The 16,234-nt window shown below is 57.3% G+C and overlaps 1 protein-coding gene and 1 non-coding gene across 12 annotated transcripts in view; one reads left to right on the top strand and one right to left on the bottom strand.

The window, feature by feature from the left end:
• The window catches only part of CAMTA1 (calmodulin binding transcription activator 1), a 683,296-nt gene that overhangs the window by 659,851 nt on the left and 7,211 nt on the right, over positions 1–16,234 (top strand). For 5 of the 11 annotated variants that reach the window (XM_059691394.1, XM_059691396.1, XM_059691389.1 and 2 more), the window contains 7 exons: positions 696–883; positions 1,764–2,010; positions 3,176–3,247; positions 4,668–4,688; positions 6,206–6,399; positions 7,560–7,634; positions 10,623–10,653. In XM_059691394.1, coding sequence (XP_059547377.1) covers positions 696–883; positions 1,764–2,010; positions 3,176–3,247; positions 4,668–4,688; positions 6,206–6,399; positions 7,560–7,634; positions 10,623–10,653 — 828 coding nt within the window. The remainder of the gene's footprint in view (positions 1–695; positions 884–1,763; positions 2,011–3,175; positions 3,248–4,667; positions 4,689–6,205; positions 6,400–7,559; positions 7,635–10,622; positions 10,654–16,234) is intronic. The other 6 variants (XM_059691392.1, XM_059691398.1, XM_059691391.1 and 3 more) reach the window with 3 other exon arrangements.
• LOC132232191 (small nucleolar RNA SNORA19) lies at positions 15,666–15,784 on the bottom strand. The gene has a single exon (XR_009452330.1). It is a non-coding gene; the product is annotated as a small nucleolar RNA SNORA19 (small nucleolar RNA).

Genomic DNA, 16,234 nt, shown 5'->3' with positions numbered 1-16,234 from the left:
GTAGAGGCTCATTGTCCAGAAGTAGGTCCCCGGGTGCGTGGGAAGGTGGCAAATCAAGAAGAGGGTGATCATAACTGCTTGTCACCCACGAGCTGTGCTGGGGGTCTGGCTCACTGCTGCCCGCTACAGGACTGGGGTTCTCCAGGCAAAGGTGTGGGTGTTGGTTAGGTAACCCCTGGTGTCACCCCATTCATACAACTTGCTGGAGAACCTCCCAGTCACAGTGCCACTAAGAGGGTGACCCCAGCTGAGAGGGGCGAGCAGGCACCAGCCAGGACTGCTGTAAGACGACTAAGGTTTTAGCCACAATAGGACTTGGAGGGCCCGGCCGGCATGGCTCAGTGGTTGAGCGTCGGCCTATGAACCAGGAGGTCACGGTTCGATTCCCAGTCGGGGCACATGACCGGGTTGTAGCTCGATCCCCAGGAGGGGGCGTGCAGGAAGCAGCCGATCCATGATTCTCTCTCATCATTGATGTTTCTCTCTCTCCTTTCTCCCTTCCTCTGTGAAATCAGTAAAAATATATTTTTAAAAAATAGGACTTGGAGGTAATGGGGGGCAGGGTGTAAAGCTTGACGGTGACACTGGAGTGGGTTGGGGGGAGGGTAAGCCACTCCCTTCGTCCTCTCTCTCCGCGGCGGGCGGGTGGCGGGCTCGGAGTCCCTCGAACCTGATGCCCCCGCTCCCCGCTCCAGGTGAACATGATGACCCTGGCGGAGCACATCATCGAGGCCACGCCTGAGCGCATCAAGCAGGAGAACTTCGTGCCCATGGAGGCCCCGGCCTTGGAGAGGACGGAGGCGGCCACCATCAGCAGCACCATGAGCTGGCTGGCCAGTTACCTGGCGGACGTGGACCACCTGCCGCACGCGGCCCAGCTCAGGTCCGACGCGCGCGCGGGAGAAGCTCCTGGGTCTGAGGGCCTGGGAGGCGAGCCGGGTTTGAGGATGCCGGGTGGTTAGACCTCACTAAGCGAGGGAGGACGCTGCCGACCGTGCGTAAAGGCTGCGGTGTGTCTACACCGCGGAACACTGTGCAGCTGTGGAAGCGGGGGGGGGGGGGGGGGGTGGTGGCTCTCGCCCTGGGAGACAGCCTGGAGGGACTGGAGAGCCTCAGGCTAAGCTCAGTGAGCCAGTCAGAAAGGCGAGTGTACACGTCTCACGCCTGAGGAATCTAACGAACAAAATCAACGAACAAAACAGATCCAGAGACACAGACGCATGGGACAGACTGACAGACCCCAGAGGGGAGGGGTGATTAGAAGAGAAGAGATGAACCAAAGGACTTACATGGGGGTCTGCATAACCCATGGACACGGCCGAGAGTGCAGGGAAGGCCTGGGGGCGTGCAGGGGGGAGGCAAATGGGGGAAAGAGAAGGGACGTCTGTAATACTGTCGGCAATAAAGACACTTTTTTTTAAGCGAGGAAGCCTTAGGGCTCCCGTCCTTGCCTCTTCCACGGTTTTTCTCTCCGTCTCAGAGCCTGTGAGGCAGCGAATCTTGAGGTTTCCCCCCAGAGTCACTGGACTTCCATGGGAGGGTGCTGAGTGGGGTTAGTGTTCGGCCTCGTGCTGAACGCACGGTGGGTGTCCCGTGTGAACTTGCTGACGGAAGGGCAGTTAAAGTCGGGTGTGTCCGGCGCCGGAATGAAAGCACATTCCTAACAGCCCCCGTGGCTCCCGGCGGCTCCTATCTGTCTCACGTCAGCGTGTCGTGGGTCGCGCAGACGGATCACGCCTCCCCCGTGTCCCCTCTCGTTCCAGAAGCGCGTATAGCGAGCCTCTCACCCCCTCTTCCAACACCAGCCTGAGCCCCGGGGGCTCTCCAGCCAGCGACATGGCCTTCGAGAAGCCCAGCCTGCCCTCCGCAGCCGACTGGTCGGAGTTCCTGAGCGCGTCCACCAGCGAGAAGGTGGAGAACGAGTTCGCCCAGCTCACTCTGTCTGACCATGAACAGCGCGAGCTCTATGAGGCCGCCAGGCTCGTCCAGACCGCCTTCCGGAAATACAAGGTAAAGGGGATCCGAGTCCTGACGGGACCTTCAGGCCCGGGAGGTAGAGGAGGTCATGAGCATTCCCGCTAACACACCGGCCATTTCTTATTTATTTACTTATTTACTTAATCTATTGCTACCGATTTCAGAGAGGAAGGAAGAGTGGGAGAGAGAGAGAAACATCAGTTATGAAAGAGAATCATTGATTGGCTGCCTCCTGCACGCCCCCTACTGGGGATCGAGCCTGCAACCCAGGCATGTGCCCTTGACTGGAATCGAACCCGGGACCTTCAGTCCACAGGCCGACGCTCTGTCCACCAACTAGGGCCACATGGGCCATTTCTTCCTTCCCTCTGAGTTTGTAGGATCTTTATTTGAATTATTAATTCATGTCACCTGGGATTATTAATAATCTTCAGAAGCTTTAGTGACATCAATTTGACCAGTAGTGCGATGATTCTCATCATCTCAATTTGTTGTGGGTCATGAAAACAGACACTTACCATTTAGTTGATATGAAGACAGTTGACGCCTCTGCCACAGGAATTTATGGCCTAAAGAGGGGGCTTCTAACTGGAGGCCTGGGACCTGGCCTCGGGCCGCCCAGGACCCCTAAAATGTTATGGCTAAGCCTCTGTACGTGCAGTGTTGGTGGAGGCCTGGGGTCTCAGAGGACACAGTGGAGCTCGGGCAGGTCCCGGGCACATGGCGCCTTCCCTGATGGGTTACATACTCTGAGTATGAACATATTTTTAAAATGCTAGAGAGAGGGGAGGGGAGAGGGAGAGAAACATCTATCGGCCGCTTCCTGCACGCCCCCTACTTAGATGGAGCCCACAACCCAGGCATGTGCCCTGATGGGGAATCGAACCCGTGACCTCTTGGTGCATGGGACAACGCTCAACCAACTGAGCCACACCGGCCGGGCAAAAAGGAGTATGTTTTTTTGGTCACCTAACACCCAAAAACGATGGCTCTATTTAGAAGCAAGAATAGCTGGAGATGAGTCTGTGAATCCATTTTTTGAAATGTATACTTCTCATTATCACCGTATTTTGGTAAACACTGGGGGTCTCATTTCTGATGAAGTTAATGAAATGGGCGTTGCTTCTCTTGAAGCCACAGGCAGGCTGACGTTTCTCATACTGAGTCACGGTTTACTTTCCCCCCTGACCCCCCGCAGGGCCGACCCTTGCGAGAACAGCAGGAAGTGGCCGCTGCCGTCATCCAGCGCTGCTACAGGAAGTACAAACAGGTAACCACCTGCAGCGCCCCAGGACGAGGGCCGCCTCTGAGCTGCCTTGATTGAAAACAGGAGGAAAATGTTCCAGAGAGGGGGAAAAAGAGGAAAGGATAAAAAAACAACCAACGGCAACTAGACATAGGCCACAAAATAACTTTGGTTCCAGTGTTTGGCCTTTGGTATTGGCCTGTGAGGGTCTGTGTTGCCGTAATTTCACCCAGAAGCCCCGTGGTGATGAAGGGGCCTCACGGAGTTGACCGTGGCGGCTGGAGGTCAGTGCTGGCTGTCGTCCTTGACCTAGAACTATCTGAGTTATGTCACCCTCGGCCAGTTTTCCTTTCAGCTGCTGCTTACGCATTTTATGGTGACGAATCACAATCATCGCTGAGAACCTTAACGTGCGTGTGCAGTGCTCAGTGAGGGGATGCGGGAAGGGCAGCCGCGTGCTCCTTGCTGCCCTGTGACTGTTTCCAGGACAACCCGCAGCCACAGAGCTCCCGCCAGAGGGAAGGGGGGCTGACTCTCAGAGGGGCCAGGTCTTTCAGGCGCATCGTCTCACCCGCTCCTTACCATCATATAAAGGAAACAACTGTGTTTCTGTCTTCCAGACGAGGAAGCTGAGGTTCAGAGAAATTAAAATATTAGATCTTTGTAACCATCCCGGGGAGGTTAGGAAATAGAAGACGTTGCCTGATGGAGCGTTGAGTGGCTCATGTGCTAAAGTTCAGTCCTGTCGGTAGATTCTGGAACCTTTTATCGGGTTGTGCCTTTCGTGGGTTTTAAATGTGTATCGGGGGGACTGCTCAGTGCCGAGGTGTATAATCGCCACGTAGAAATTCCGGATTATGTCCCCTCGATACGATCCAGGGCTTTGGTGTCCGATGTGGGTTGCCTTTGATCGAGTTTCTCCAGGATTACGCTCGGTTCCTGCGTGGGGTGGGGGAGGGGGCCTCTTCAGCTTTAGCCAGTTGAGTTCATGATCCCAGAAAATGAAGGTTTATTGTGTAAACGCTGACACCGCAGTTCCCGCAGCCCGGAGGCAGGGGGCGCTGCCCTGCGCACGGGCTTCTCTCGGTGGGCGGGCTTCTTAGCACAAGCGATAGACGCCCAGAATCAGACACCCAGCCTGTGATGACAACAGGGATCTATCCCCAAATCTGAGTTTGGTAGTTTGGTATTCTGAGTGGTGTTTTTTTTTAAAAAAATCCCATCCCAAAGAAGTGTCATCTACAGCAAGCAGGACGGAAGGCATCCTTTACTGAAATACTGACCCCTAGGAGGCAAGTCTTTTGGAAGGCGGAGGCCTGCATCCAGCCAGCTCGCCCTTCTGCTGGTGGTGGCGGTGGTGGGAGTGTCGTTGGTTCTGGCTTTTCAGCTTCCTTCCGTCGAGCGCTCTAACGTTAATCTTGTATTCTCTGTTTCTCCCCCAAAGCTGACATGGATAGTCTTGAAGGTAATGCCACACCCAGTCCTCTCACAAACCATTCCACCAGAGTCACAAACTCCACTCCCATCACCAGCGACACGAAGGGGCCATTCCGATGGCAGGGTCATGAATCAGCCATCCCCACCCCCCCCCCCTCCCGCCAGGCCAGCTGACCACAGGGCGTCTGTCCTCCGGGGACCTCATGCTTATTCAGTAGCCATAATCGGACACTGTTCGGGCTGATGTCCATCTGAAGAGCCCATCCCAGCCAGTGACGTGAGCCCCGTGAGCCACAAAGTAAACTGCCCGTTCTCCCGGGGCACGCCCCCGGGAAGCCCCCAAGAATCCTATCCCAAAGAAGGGTCATCTACAGCCAGCGTCCTTGTCTTAAAAGACTCCTGGACGAATGGGAGAGTGAAGCAGGCGGGGTTAGGCGAGAGGGTTCCTGCAGAAGGGCCCTGTGTCCTGCACAGCGCGGGAGGCCCCCTCCCTCCCTCATGCCACCGCATACGTGCAGACACACTAGGCGCAGGGATGTCCTGCAAGCGTTTCCCTCTGATGGTAAGTTGCCCTCTTGCAAGCCGAGCGCTTCCTCGCCCCCCGAGTCGTATTCTGTTTGCTGAGCAACGTGGACGTAGATTCTTACAGACGGAGAGCTCTGAGTCTGTAGCGCCCGGAGACGGAGCGGGACGGGGCCCCGGCGCCCGTGCCTTCCTCCCTCCCTGAGCCCAGCCGCCAGCCCCCGAGCCGGCCCGGTCGGCCCTGTGACAACGGCTCTCGGGGCCTCGCGGCTTCGCTGGCGCTGGCACTCTGAGTGCTCATCTCCCGCAGGTTAAAGTGGCTCGAAGGTGTCAGCGTTTCATGATAAGCCTTGTGTTTGGGACCTTGTAACTCGGGAGTTTGCTGATGGGCTGATAGTGAGGGGGGAGTGGGAGGCATAACGGCGGGGAGTTAAAAAGGTTCCCAGAGTGGGGAGCAAGTATTCATCTTAAACACTTAACGTTTACCTTCCATGCCTGTTTCTAAGATTCCTAAGTGTCTAAGTGGATTGCTATTGAGAATTCTTTTTTTCTGCCCGGCCGGTGTGGCTCCGTGGTTAAGTGTCGACCTAGGGACCAGGAGGTCAGGGTTCAATTCCCGGTCAGGGCACAGGCCCGGGTTGCGGGCTCAACCCCCCAGTGTGGGGCGTGCAGGAGGCAGCGATCAATGATTCTCTCTCATCATTGATGTTTCTGTCTCTCTCCCTCTCCCTTCCTCTCTAAAATCAATTTTAGAAAAATCTTTAAAAAGAATTCTTTTTTCAAGAAGGGCAATATATTTGGGGATTTGGGGGGAACAAAGCACCTTCAAAAAGCAGCACATCGTCGGGAGGCGGCCCTTAGGTAATGTTTTTCGTTCTGGAGAGGTAGGTGGAGAGAGGCCTGGTGGGCCTGTTTGGCAGTGAAGCCGGAAACGGAGAACACGGCGAGGGGAGAGTGACTTCTCGCCGAGAGCCGAGCGCAGCCCCGTGCTCCCGTGGTCACGCTCTGCCTCTGTCTCCGCAGTACGCGCTGTACAAGAAGATGACCCAGGCCGCCATCCTGATCCAGAGCAAGTTCCGCAGCTACTACGAGCAGAAGAAATTCCAGCAGAGCCGGCGCGCGGCCGTGCTCATCCAGAAGTTCTACCGCAGCTACCGGAGGTGCGGCCAGCGGCGGCCGGCGCGCCGGACCGCGGTCATCGTGCAGCAGAGGCTCAGGTGGGCGCAGGTCAGGTGGGCGTGGGTCAGGTGGGCGTGGGTCAGGTGGGCACAGGTCAGGTGGGCAGAAGCTCAGGTGGGCGCAGGTCAGGTGGACACAGGTCAGGTGGGCGCAGGTCAGGTGGGCAGAAGCTCAGGTGGGTGCAGGTCAGGTGGGCGCAGGTCAGGTGGGCGCAGGTCAGGTGGGCAGAGGCTCAGGTGGGCGCAGGTCAGGTGGGTGCAGGTCAGGTGGGCGCAGGTCAGGTGGGCGCAGGTCAGGTGGGCGCAGGTCAGGTGGGTGCAGGTCAGGTGGGCACAGGCTCAGGTGGGCGCTGATCAGGTGGGTGCAGGTCAGGTGGGCAGAGGCTCAGGTGGGCGCAGGCTCAGGTGGGCAGAGGCTCAGGTGGGCACAGGTCAGGTGGGCAGAGGCTCAGGTGGGCACAGGCTCAGGTGCACACAGCCCGCGGAGGGAGGGGCTCCGGCCTGTGCTGACGGCAGGGCCTGTGGGCGGGCGGGGGAGGGGGGCTAGTGCAGTGATTTTCTTTCCAGACCCCAGGCTTCGCAGGTGAGGCCTCTGTCGTCACCTCTTGGTCTGTTTGGCTTATTTTGTCTGCGCCTCCCACCCATTTATTTGTCGTCTCCGCCCCGTTTCACTTGCATCAGGATTTGGCAGGAGCCAAGTTTCCCCTGGAAACGGTGGCCGCGGTGACGCGCGGGCACCACCCGGAAGGCCGGGGAGGATGGAGAGAAGCTCTTGCTGAGAGCGTGTGTGGGGACAGGGAGACGCGCTGACCGAAGTTTAGAAAGCGGTAGCCCAGAGGGAGTGCTGAGGGCAGGCAGGGCGGCTTCGACAGGAGCCCGGGACGCCTTTCTCAGCAGCGAGCACCTGGGAGAGTCGGGAGGACAGTTCTGACATCAATTGTCAGTGTCACGTTGGCTCCCGGCGAGCTGGGGGGTGCTTCTCCACCCCTCCCTCCCCCCCACCTCAGCCCCCACCCCACTGCCCACTCCCCAGTGACGCCCCCACGGTTCCCATGGAAGTCCAGGGTTCCAGGGTTCTGCTCCGCTGTCGGGTTTGCTACACGCCCTGTTTCATTACGATCCCGGCACCCCGCTTCCGCGCAGGCAGCTCCACAGCACCCTTCTCGTGCCGATGGTGAGCATTCTGGCTTCCTTTGCAGGAGCAGTTTGCTAACCAAAAAGCAGGATCAAGCTGCTCGGAAAATAATGCGGTTTCTACGACGCTGTCGCCACAGGTAGGTACATGCACCCGCGTCTGTGCCTTTGACTCGTCACGTCACGGCTCGCAGCACAGCCTGGTCGCTGAGCCGCTCATTCACCCCCACAGAGGCCAGCCCCCCTCCTGCAGAGAGTCAGGGCCAACCTCCCCATGACCGGGACATAGGACTCCTAACTAGGGACCGAGCTGCTGCCGCTGGAAGCTGGGCGCCGTGCCGAGTGGAGCTCCGTGCCGGCGTTTCTGGCTTCCTTCGGGGTGAGGACAGCTTAGTTGGATGAGCTTTAATTCCACGTTTCCCTCCAGGCTGTGGTTTCCGGGCCCCATGGCTGTCTGCTCCTCACTGCGAGCTTCACTGGGCTACTGGGCGTCCAAAACACAAAGAAACGCATTCTCTTCTGGGGAAGGAGAGAAGTGGACTGTCTGGGCGTGGCTGGCGCCCTCTGCTGGACGCGGGGCAGACAGCAGGCTCTGGAATCCCCCAGGAAAGCCAGGCTGGGGAGGGACCCCAGAGATTCTAGGGAAGGGCGTCCCCCTGGGGTTAGAGGCCTCAGCAGCAGACAGTGGACTCCCCAGACCCCGCCCCTTCCCGGGGAGCCAGGCCGGCGGGCTTTCTCCGTGTTTCCCCCTGAGCTGGACTTTTCTTGGTGCAGATCAGGCTCTGTCCTTGGATTCGGGGGGCTGGTGCAGAGCTGGTTTCCGTCACTCAGGCCCCCCAGGCCGCCGGCTGTGACAGTGGCCGCCGGCCGCGTCCAGGCCGCTGTCCCTGTGGTCCTGGCGTTCCTGGGAACCCTGCTGCTCGCTCACGGCCAGGCGTGTCCCTTCGCCCCGAAAGCCCTTGTCAGGTCCAGTCCATTCCTAGAGGTTTCGTTTCACTTTCGCTTTTCTTACTCCTCAAGCCATCTGCTTGCGAACTGAACTTCGAAAGCATTTGGACTTTGAGTCTTCACAGGGGCTCACTGGCTGCCTGTACTTTTACTTAAACGAACAAAAGAATTCATTTCCATGGCGACAGAAGGGACAGGGCCGGAGCCACACGTTAGCAATAATAAAAATCTTTAAATCAGTGGTTCTCAACCTTCCGAATGCCGCGACCCTTTAATACAGTTCCTCATGTTGTGGTGACCCCCGATTTCATGGTTACAAATTGAACATAATGAAAGCATAGTGATTCATCACAAAACAATATGTAATTATAGACGTGTTTTCCGATGGTCTTAGGCGACCCCTGTGAAAGGGTCGTTCGACCCCCAAAGGGGTCGCGACCCACAGGTTGAGAACCGCTGCTTTAAAGAGTGCCTCCTTTCGGATATGGCGGGTGCCCGGAGGCCAGAATGCTCTGCCAGGAGCTATCATACACTCAGCTGCCCGCTCGCTCTCCACCGGGATTAGCTGGCGGGTAGACGCCAGGAGACGCCCCATTGATGCGGACACAGGTCTCCCTAGGAAAGGCAGGTCCCTGTGGGCTGTGCTCTGACGTAACGAGGTCAGTCCCACCAGCCTCACCCACACCAGCCTCTGTCACTCCGTCCTGCGTGGAGTCCTCGCATCCGAAGAGAGGGGTTTATTTCCTTCCTCCAGGAGGGTGTCCAGGACCCCCTTCCCTCCCCCTCCCCCCCGCCCTTTCCACACACTCACGAAGGTCAGCACCCTCCTTCCCGCGAAGCCCCCAGGGCTCCCTCCTCCTGGGGTGGGGGGAGCAGGGGGAGGCTGCGGTGCCTGCTTCCCAGACAGTTTGTTGTCAAGGAAATTGCCTTTACAGTCCCTTCCTGAGGCCCCTCCAGCAAACCCAGGGCCCACCAGTTTATTTTTCCTGTTCCTTTAGCCTTCGCCTCGGCTTTGACCATGAGGCCGGCGATGCAGGCCCGGTGAGGTGACTCTGAGCTTTTTCTTTCTGTGGCCACAGCCCGTGCTGCTCCATCGGGCGCGGGGCGAAGGCCACCTCCAGGGCGGGCTGAGCCGAGCCGTCCTCTGCTCCTGTGTTTAGAGTCCTCTTTCGTAAACTGGCAGAGGAGAAGGCCACGGAGGTTTTGCCCGTCACAGGTTCCTCTTTTAACGGCAGAGACCTGGGCAGCCACAGGGAAGGTGTGTGAGGAAGAGAACGCCAGGCTATGGACTCCGGGTCTGCCCGTGATTCGGGGTGAAAGGCCCTGTTGGCCCGCTTGGTCACGTGCCCGCCCCTGGTTCGGGTTTTAGACGCGGGCAGGGAGACTGTAGTGACCTTTGGACTTTGGACGCGGCTGAGATGGCACTCACTCCGCTCCTTGTCGATGCGGGAGCCGAGGGGACCCCGAGAGCCTCCCCCGGGAGGTGGAGCTCATGCCTCCCTCGGACGGACGGACGGACGGGCGAGGCCCTGCTTCCATCAGGCTCATGAGCCGCGTTCTCAGAGGCACTCCGTGTGGCTTGTCACTTGGAGGCATCAAAACGGGAGGCCTCCCGGGACCCCTCTGAGGCAGGTGGGCAGGCAGTGGCTTCAGGAGTCCCATCGCTTAAGGACTTGCTGTCACATGACCCCAACGTTTCTAGACTGAAAAATAACTTGGTGCCCTGGCTGGTGTGCTCAGTGGTCAGAGCATCCGCCTGCGGACTGGAGGGTCACGGTCTCGATTCCCAGTCAAGGGCACGAACCTGGGTTGCAGGTTCCCCAGCCCTGGTAGGGGCTCCTGCGGGCGGCAACCGATCGGCGTGATCTGTCACGTCGATGTTTCTCCCTCTCTCTCTGTCTCCCCCCTCTTCTCCCTCCCTTCCACTCTCTCTCTCTCTAGAAATCGATGGGGAAAATATCCTCAGGTGAGGATTAAACAAAAATAATAACAATAGGAAATAGAAAATAATAAATTGGTAGATTCCCTACCTGCTCATCTCACATACCAGACCACCACGCCCCCTTTCCATCCAAGGAACCACTTTAAACTCTCTGCTTGTGTTGAAGTAAAGCTATTTGTGAGCCTCTGTCGTGAGCCTCCGTGCTAATAGCTGTCTGGTGTTGTTTTACTGTCTGAAGCCCCCTGGCGGACCATAGGCTGTACAAAAGGGTGAGTGAGCTGCCTGCAGGCCCGTTCACCTTGCCTCCATTTTCAGTCTTTTGCTTTCTGCTTGCTTGCATGGGGCTGCGCCGAGGTATGCAGTAAGTTTCACATCCATTGAATGAAATGAGACACGAGTGAAACTAACCCTGACTACTAACCTTGCTCCTTCGTAGGAGAACAGTCACCCAGGGCAGGTGTGCCGATGCCCGATGCATGAGCAAGCGAGGGGGGGGGGGGGCGCGGAGGCCGCACCGGGCATGCGGAGGAGGGGGAGACGCCTCCGGTGCACACGGGCGGCTGGGGGCACACGTGGGACTCTCAGGCTGAAACAGGGAGCGAGTGGGTACTTGCGAGCGAGGTCATTGGCCCCGCGAACTTCCCTCATCTGCTGGGTCCAAATTTCTAAAGCAAGGAGGCTCCCTGGGTGGCACCGGCTTTGTGCTTTTCTACTCTCCCTCCCCCGGCGCTGCGGGGTCAGTCAGCACCCAGAGCCGCCCTGTCAGCATCGCCCCCACCTTCGCTGTAACAACGCGAGCGGAGCTGACCGGCGTTTCAAGGCAAAGCCGGCCGGGGATGCGGAGCGAGGGCCCTCACCTCCGTGCGTCCTGCTGCAGCTCAGAGGCGATGCTCCCATCGTCGGCGTTTTAAAGAAACGACGGCGCCTGGGCCTCGGTCGGCCTCAGAGCGGGATGCTGATGTGTCAGCGGGCAGCGGGGTGAGAGGCCCCGCCGGGGGGACTGGGACAGGTCTTAAGCGGTAATCAAGGATTTCATGCCAGAAAACCGGTTTAAGACCCGGGAATCGAAGTCACCGAACACAGGCTTCCATGTAGATTAATTTGCCCACGTTTGTCTTGTACGTACGTCGTGCTGAGAGAAGACGCCCCGGAAATATAACGTGGGAGTCTCTCTCGACTTCCCATGGCACCCCTCCTCCTCCACTCTACACCAACAGTCACATAGTCACCTGCGAGATTTCCGAGGAACGAGCAGCCTTCAAAACGCCTGAAGCTTCGCGTGTTTCCCGAGGTGTAACTCCCCACTGACTGCATCTGTGTCGACGCTGATGCCAGTTCATTCTAGCGGAAGCCAAGGGTTGGGTCGGCTGGCTTTTCCTTCAAAGGTCAGGCCGTCTCCATGGCAACCACTGGGTTCTGCCATCGCAGCTGGAACACAGCTGTGGAGAGTCCCTGGGCGGAGTGGGTGGCCCTTCTCACAAGACGCTCGGGCCGAGCCGGCCCAGGGGCCCTAGTTCGCCGACCTGCAGTACCAGGAGAATGGAGTTTTTATAAGTTCTTCGAGACCAGGCCCCATGGGTCGGCACATCGAAGGGGCCACTTGTGTGAAAGATCATAGGGAAGCAGCTACGCGCTTTGGGGAGTGGAACTAGTCCGCCCTCGCCAGGGCTAGGCGCGCGGAATAGCCGGGGTCCCGTGCGGCAGAGCCGGCTCGGAGGGGCCTGTGTGTGGGGCTCAGGAGAAGAGGGGGGCAGGAGCCTCCTTGCTCTCTTCCCAGTCCCCCTCAGCCTCTGCACGCAGAGATGATGCTTCGCCCATTTAGAAGCTTTTCCGAAGGGAACGCTGCGTGCCCTCGGGTTCCGCTGAACTGACAGCCGCACGGCCTGGCCTGCGACACCAGCTTCCCACGTCTGCTGCGCAGAGCCGGCATTTAGTAAAAGCGGCTGCTGTGTGCTGTGGGGCTTGTCGCTCCTGGCGTGTGAGGGACCGTGTTTAAGACCTGGTTTCTGAAGGATGCTCTCCAGTGCCAGCCGGCGTCCGCCTTCATTTCCCAGGCGCCCCCTGCATCCATCCTGAGCTCCCAGAAGTCCCCTCAGGAAGTCGGGAGTCATAGCCTCCTTCCGCCCAGAGCCTGTAGGGGGGTCCGGGCAGAGGAGCTGAGAAGCCTCCGGGTCCTTCTAGAACGTTCGTCTTTACCTCGCCCGGTGACTGGAGGGAGAGCTGGCCTCTGGCTTTGTGTGACGGCCAGTGCGATCGCTCCCTCCCCGTCCCCTCACTGATGTCGCAGGGACACTCCTCCTCGTGGTCCCCAAGCTGAGCTGGCTCTTGGAGGCAGAACATTCTCTGGGGAGAAGCCACACCCCTGGGGTGGGTGTGAAAGAAGGTGATGCACGCACTTGGTCAGCTGATGAAGCGCTGACGCGGCCGCGGTTTCCCCGGGAGAAGAACTGGTTGGAAACTTAGTTAAACGTCATGGGACAGTGTCTGTGAAACGCTGGGCGACCCCAACCCCTCGGTGAGCGCCCCAGAGGCTCCCTGGCGCGGGACGACGTCGGCCACCAGGACTGAGACACAGCAGCCGAGGCCCCAGCACAGCAGCAGAAATGCACCCCACTTTCCGTCTTCACTCGGGGCAGGCTAAGGAAAAGCTTTTTCCCTGAAGGCTTAGCCGTAAAAAGGCTAACAACGCCTTAAAAAGCATCTCAGGTTCTTGCTGGCATCCTAGGGGTGTCTGGTCTTGGACGCCCTCGCTGTCCGTTTAGGAGGAAGCTTGTTGGACACGGAGGTGGAGCCGACAGCTTCACTCCTTCCCTAGTGAGCAGGTGCCGGCAGGATGGCTGAGGCCGAGACACCCCTCGCGGCCCTGCCGGGAGCCTGCTTCCCCAGGGGCTGCGCCGGGCAGGGGACAGGGCGTCCCTCCGTCCGATGGCGGAAACCCAGGTCCCCACGCGGAAGGGAAGCGTGAGGAGTGGGCTCGCATAACGATCTGTCTTCGAGGCGTGGGCTGCGTGACCTGTCACATCACTGCAGGTCACTACAGTCACTGCAGGTCATTACAGGCACTGCAGGTCATTACAGGCAGTCACTGCAGGTCATTACAGGCACTGCAGGTCATTACAGTCCGTCACTGCAGGTCATTACAGGCACTGCAGGTCATTACAGTCAGTCACTGCAGGTCATTACAGGCACTGCAGGTCAGTCATTACAGGCAGTCACTGCAGGTCATTACAGTCAGTCACTGCGGGTCGTTACAGGCAGTCACTGCAGGTCACTACAGTCACTGCAGGTCATTACAGGCACTGCAGGTCAGTCATTACAGGCAGTCACTGCAGGTTATTACAGTCAGTCACTGCGGGTCGTTACAGGCAGTCACTGCAGGTCACTACAGTCACTGCAGGTCATTACAGGCACTGCAGGTCATTACAGGCAGTCACTGCAGGTCATTACAGGCAGTCACTGCAGGTCATTACAGGCACTGCAGGTCATTTCAGTCAGTCACTGCAGGTCATTTCGGTCAGTCACTGCAGGTCATTAAGGCACGGCAGGTCATTACAGGCACTGCAGGTCATTACAGTCCGTCACTGCAGGTCATTACAGTCACTGCAGGTCATTACAGTCACTGCAGGTTATTACAGGCACTGCAGGTCATTATAGTCAGTCACTGCAGGTCATTACAGGCACTGCAGGTCATTACAGTCCGTCACTGCAGGTCATTACAGTCAGTCACTGCAGGTCACTACAGTCACTGCAGGTCATTACAGGCACTGCAGGTCATTACAGGCAGTCACTGCAGGTCATTACAGGCACGGCAGGTCATTACAGGCACTGCAGGTCATTACAGTCCATCACTGCAGGTCATTACAGTCACTGCAGGTCATTACAGGCACTGCAGGTCATTACAGTCAGTCACTGCAGGTCATTAAGGCACGGCAGGTCATTACAGGCACTGCAGGTCATTACAGTCAGTCACTGCAGGTCATTACAGGCAGTCACTGCAGGTCATTACAGGCACTGCAGGTCAGTCATTACAGGCAGTCACTGCAGGTCATTACAGTCAGTCACTGCGGGTCGTTACAGGCAGTCACTGCAGGTCACTACAGTCACTGCAGGTCATTACAGGCACTGCAGGTCAGTCATTACAGGCAGTCACTGCAGGTTATTACAGTCAGTCACTGCGGGTCGTTACAGGCAGTCACTGCAGGTCACTACAGTCACTGCAGGTCATTACAGGCACTGCAGGTCATTACAGGCAGTCACTGCAGGTCATTACAGGCAGTCACTGCAGGTCATTACAGGCACTGCAGGTCATTTCAGTCAGTCACTGCAGGTCATTTCGGTCAGTCACTGCAGGTCATTAAGGCACGGCAGGTCATTACAGGCACTGCAGGTCATTACAGTCCGTCACTGCAGGTCATTACAGTCACTGCAGGTCATTACAGTCACTGCAGGTTATTACAGGCACTGCAGGTCATTATAGTCAGTCACTGCAGGTCATTACAGGCACTGCAGGTCATTACAGTCCGTCACTGCAGGTCATTACAGTCAGTCACTGCAGGTCACTACAGTCACTGCAGGTCATTACAGGCACTGCAGGTCATTACAGGCAGTCACTGCAGGTCATTACAGGCACGGCAGGTCATTACAGGCACTGCAGGTCATTACAGTCCATCACTGCAGGTCATTACAGTCACTGCAGGTCATTACAGGCACTGCAGGTCATTACAGTCAGTCACTGCAGGTCATTAAGGCACGGCAGGTCATTACAGGCACTGCAGGTCATTACAGTCAGTCACTGCAGGTCATTACAGGCAGTCACTGCAGGTCATTACAGGCACTGCAGGTTATTTCAGTCCGTCACTGCAGGTCATTACAGTCAGTCACTGCAGGTCATTAAGGCACGGCAGGTCATTATAGGCACTGCAGGTCATTACAGGCACTGCAGGTCATTACAGTCAGTCACTGCAGGTCATTATAGGCACTGCAGGTCATTACAGTCATTGCAGATCATTATAGGCACTGCAGGTCATTACAGTCACTGCAGGTCATTACAGGCAGCGGGCGCTCAGGGGCCCTACCCCGCCTCTTCCTGGAAACCGCTGACTGAGTTACCTCATCAGTGAAGGTGGGTGGCACTGTCCCACTGGGATAAGGAACCCCAGTTGGAGGAAGAAAAGATCACACTTCTTGGGCACACATTTTTATTTATTTATTTGTTTTTTGGGGGTTTTTTATTTATTTATTTATTTATTTATTTATTTATTTATTTATTTATTTATTTACTGTTTGTCTGAAGGGTACTGGCAGCATTACTGCTTAGTTATGCTGCTAATTAACCTTCAACTCTTTGTATAGCACGTGAGAAATAACGCTGCTCACATATACATTTATTTATTTGTATTTGATATTTCTTTTGAGAGAGAGAGAGAGAGAGAGAGGGGGGAAGGGAGAGGGTAGAGAGACAGAAACATCAGTGATGAGAGAGAACCATGGATCGGCTGCCTCCTGCACGCCTCCCACTGGGGATGGAGCCCACAACCCCAGCAGGTACCCTGACCGGGAATCAGACCCTGACCTCCTGGTTCCTGGGTCGATTCTCAGCCTCCAGCCTCCGAGCCGCCCCGGCCTGGACACACGTTTTTAGGCCACACATTTTTCTCTATATTTGACGACTGGGTTTCCAAACACTTGACTTGGCAGATGCTGCCGTTACCTAGGCAACTAACTGGAGAGCGGACACCCTGCGAGGTGCCCGGGCGGGTCCTCCCCCACGCTCTGCTACTCTGCGCTGTTACACGTGCTTCTCTGCGAGGGCCGCCCTCCAGCAATGCCTGGCAGGGGGGCCGTTCAGCC

Source organism: Myotis daubentonii, chromosome 3, assembly GCF_963259705.1.
Source record: "Myotis daubentonii chromosome 3, mMyoDau2.1, whole genome shotgun sequence".
NCBI lineage: Eukaryota > Metazoa > Chordata > Mammalia > Chiroptera > Vespertilionidae > Myotis > Myotis daubentonii.
The sequence above is the reverse complement of the archived record's forward strand: the minus strand, read 5'-3'. Positions and strand labels throughout refer to the sequence as shown.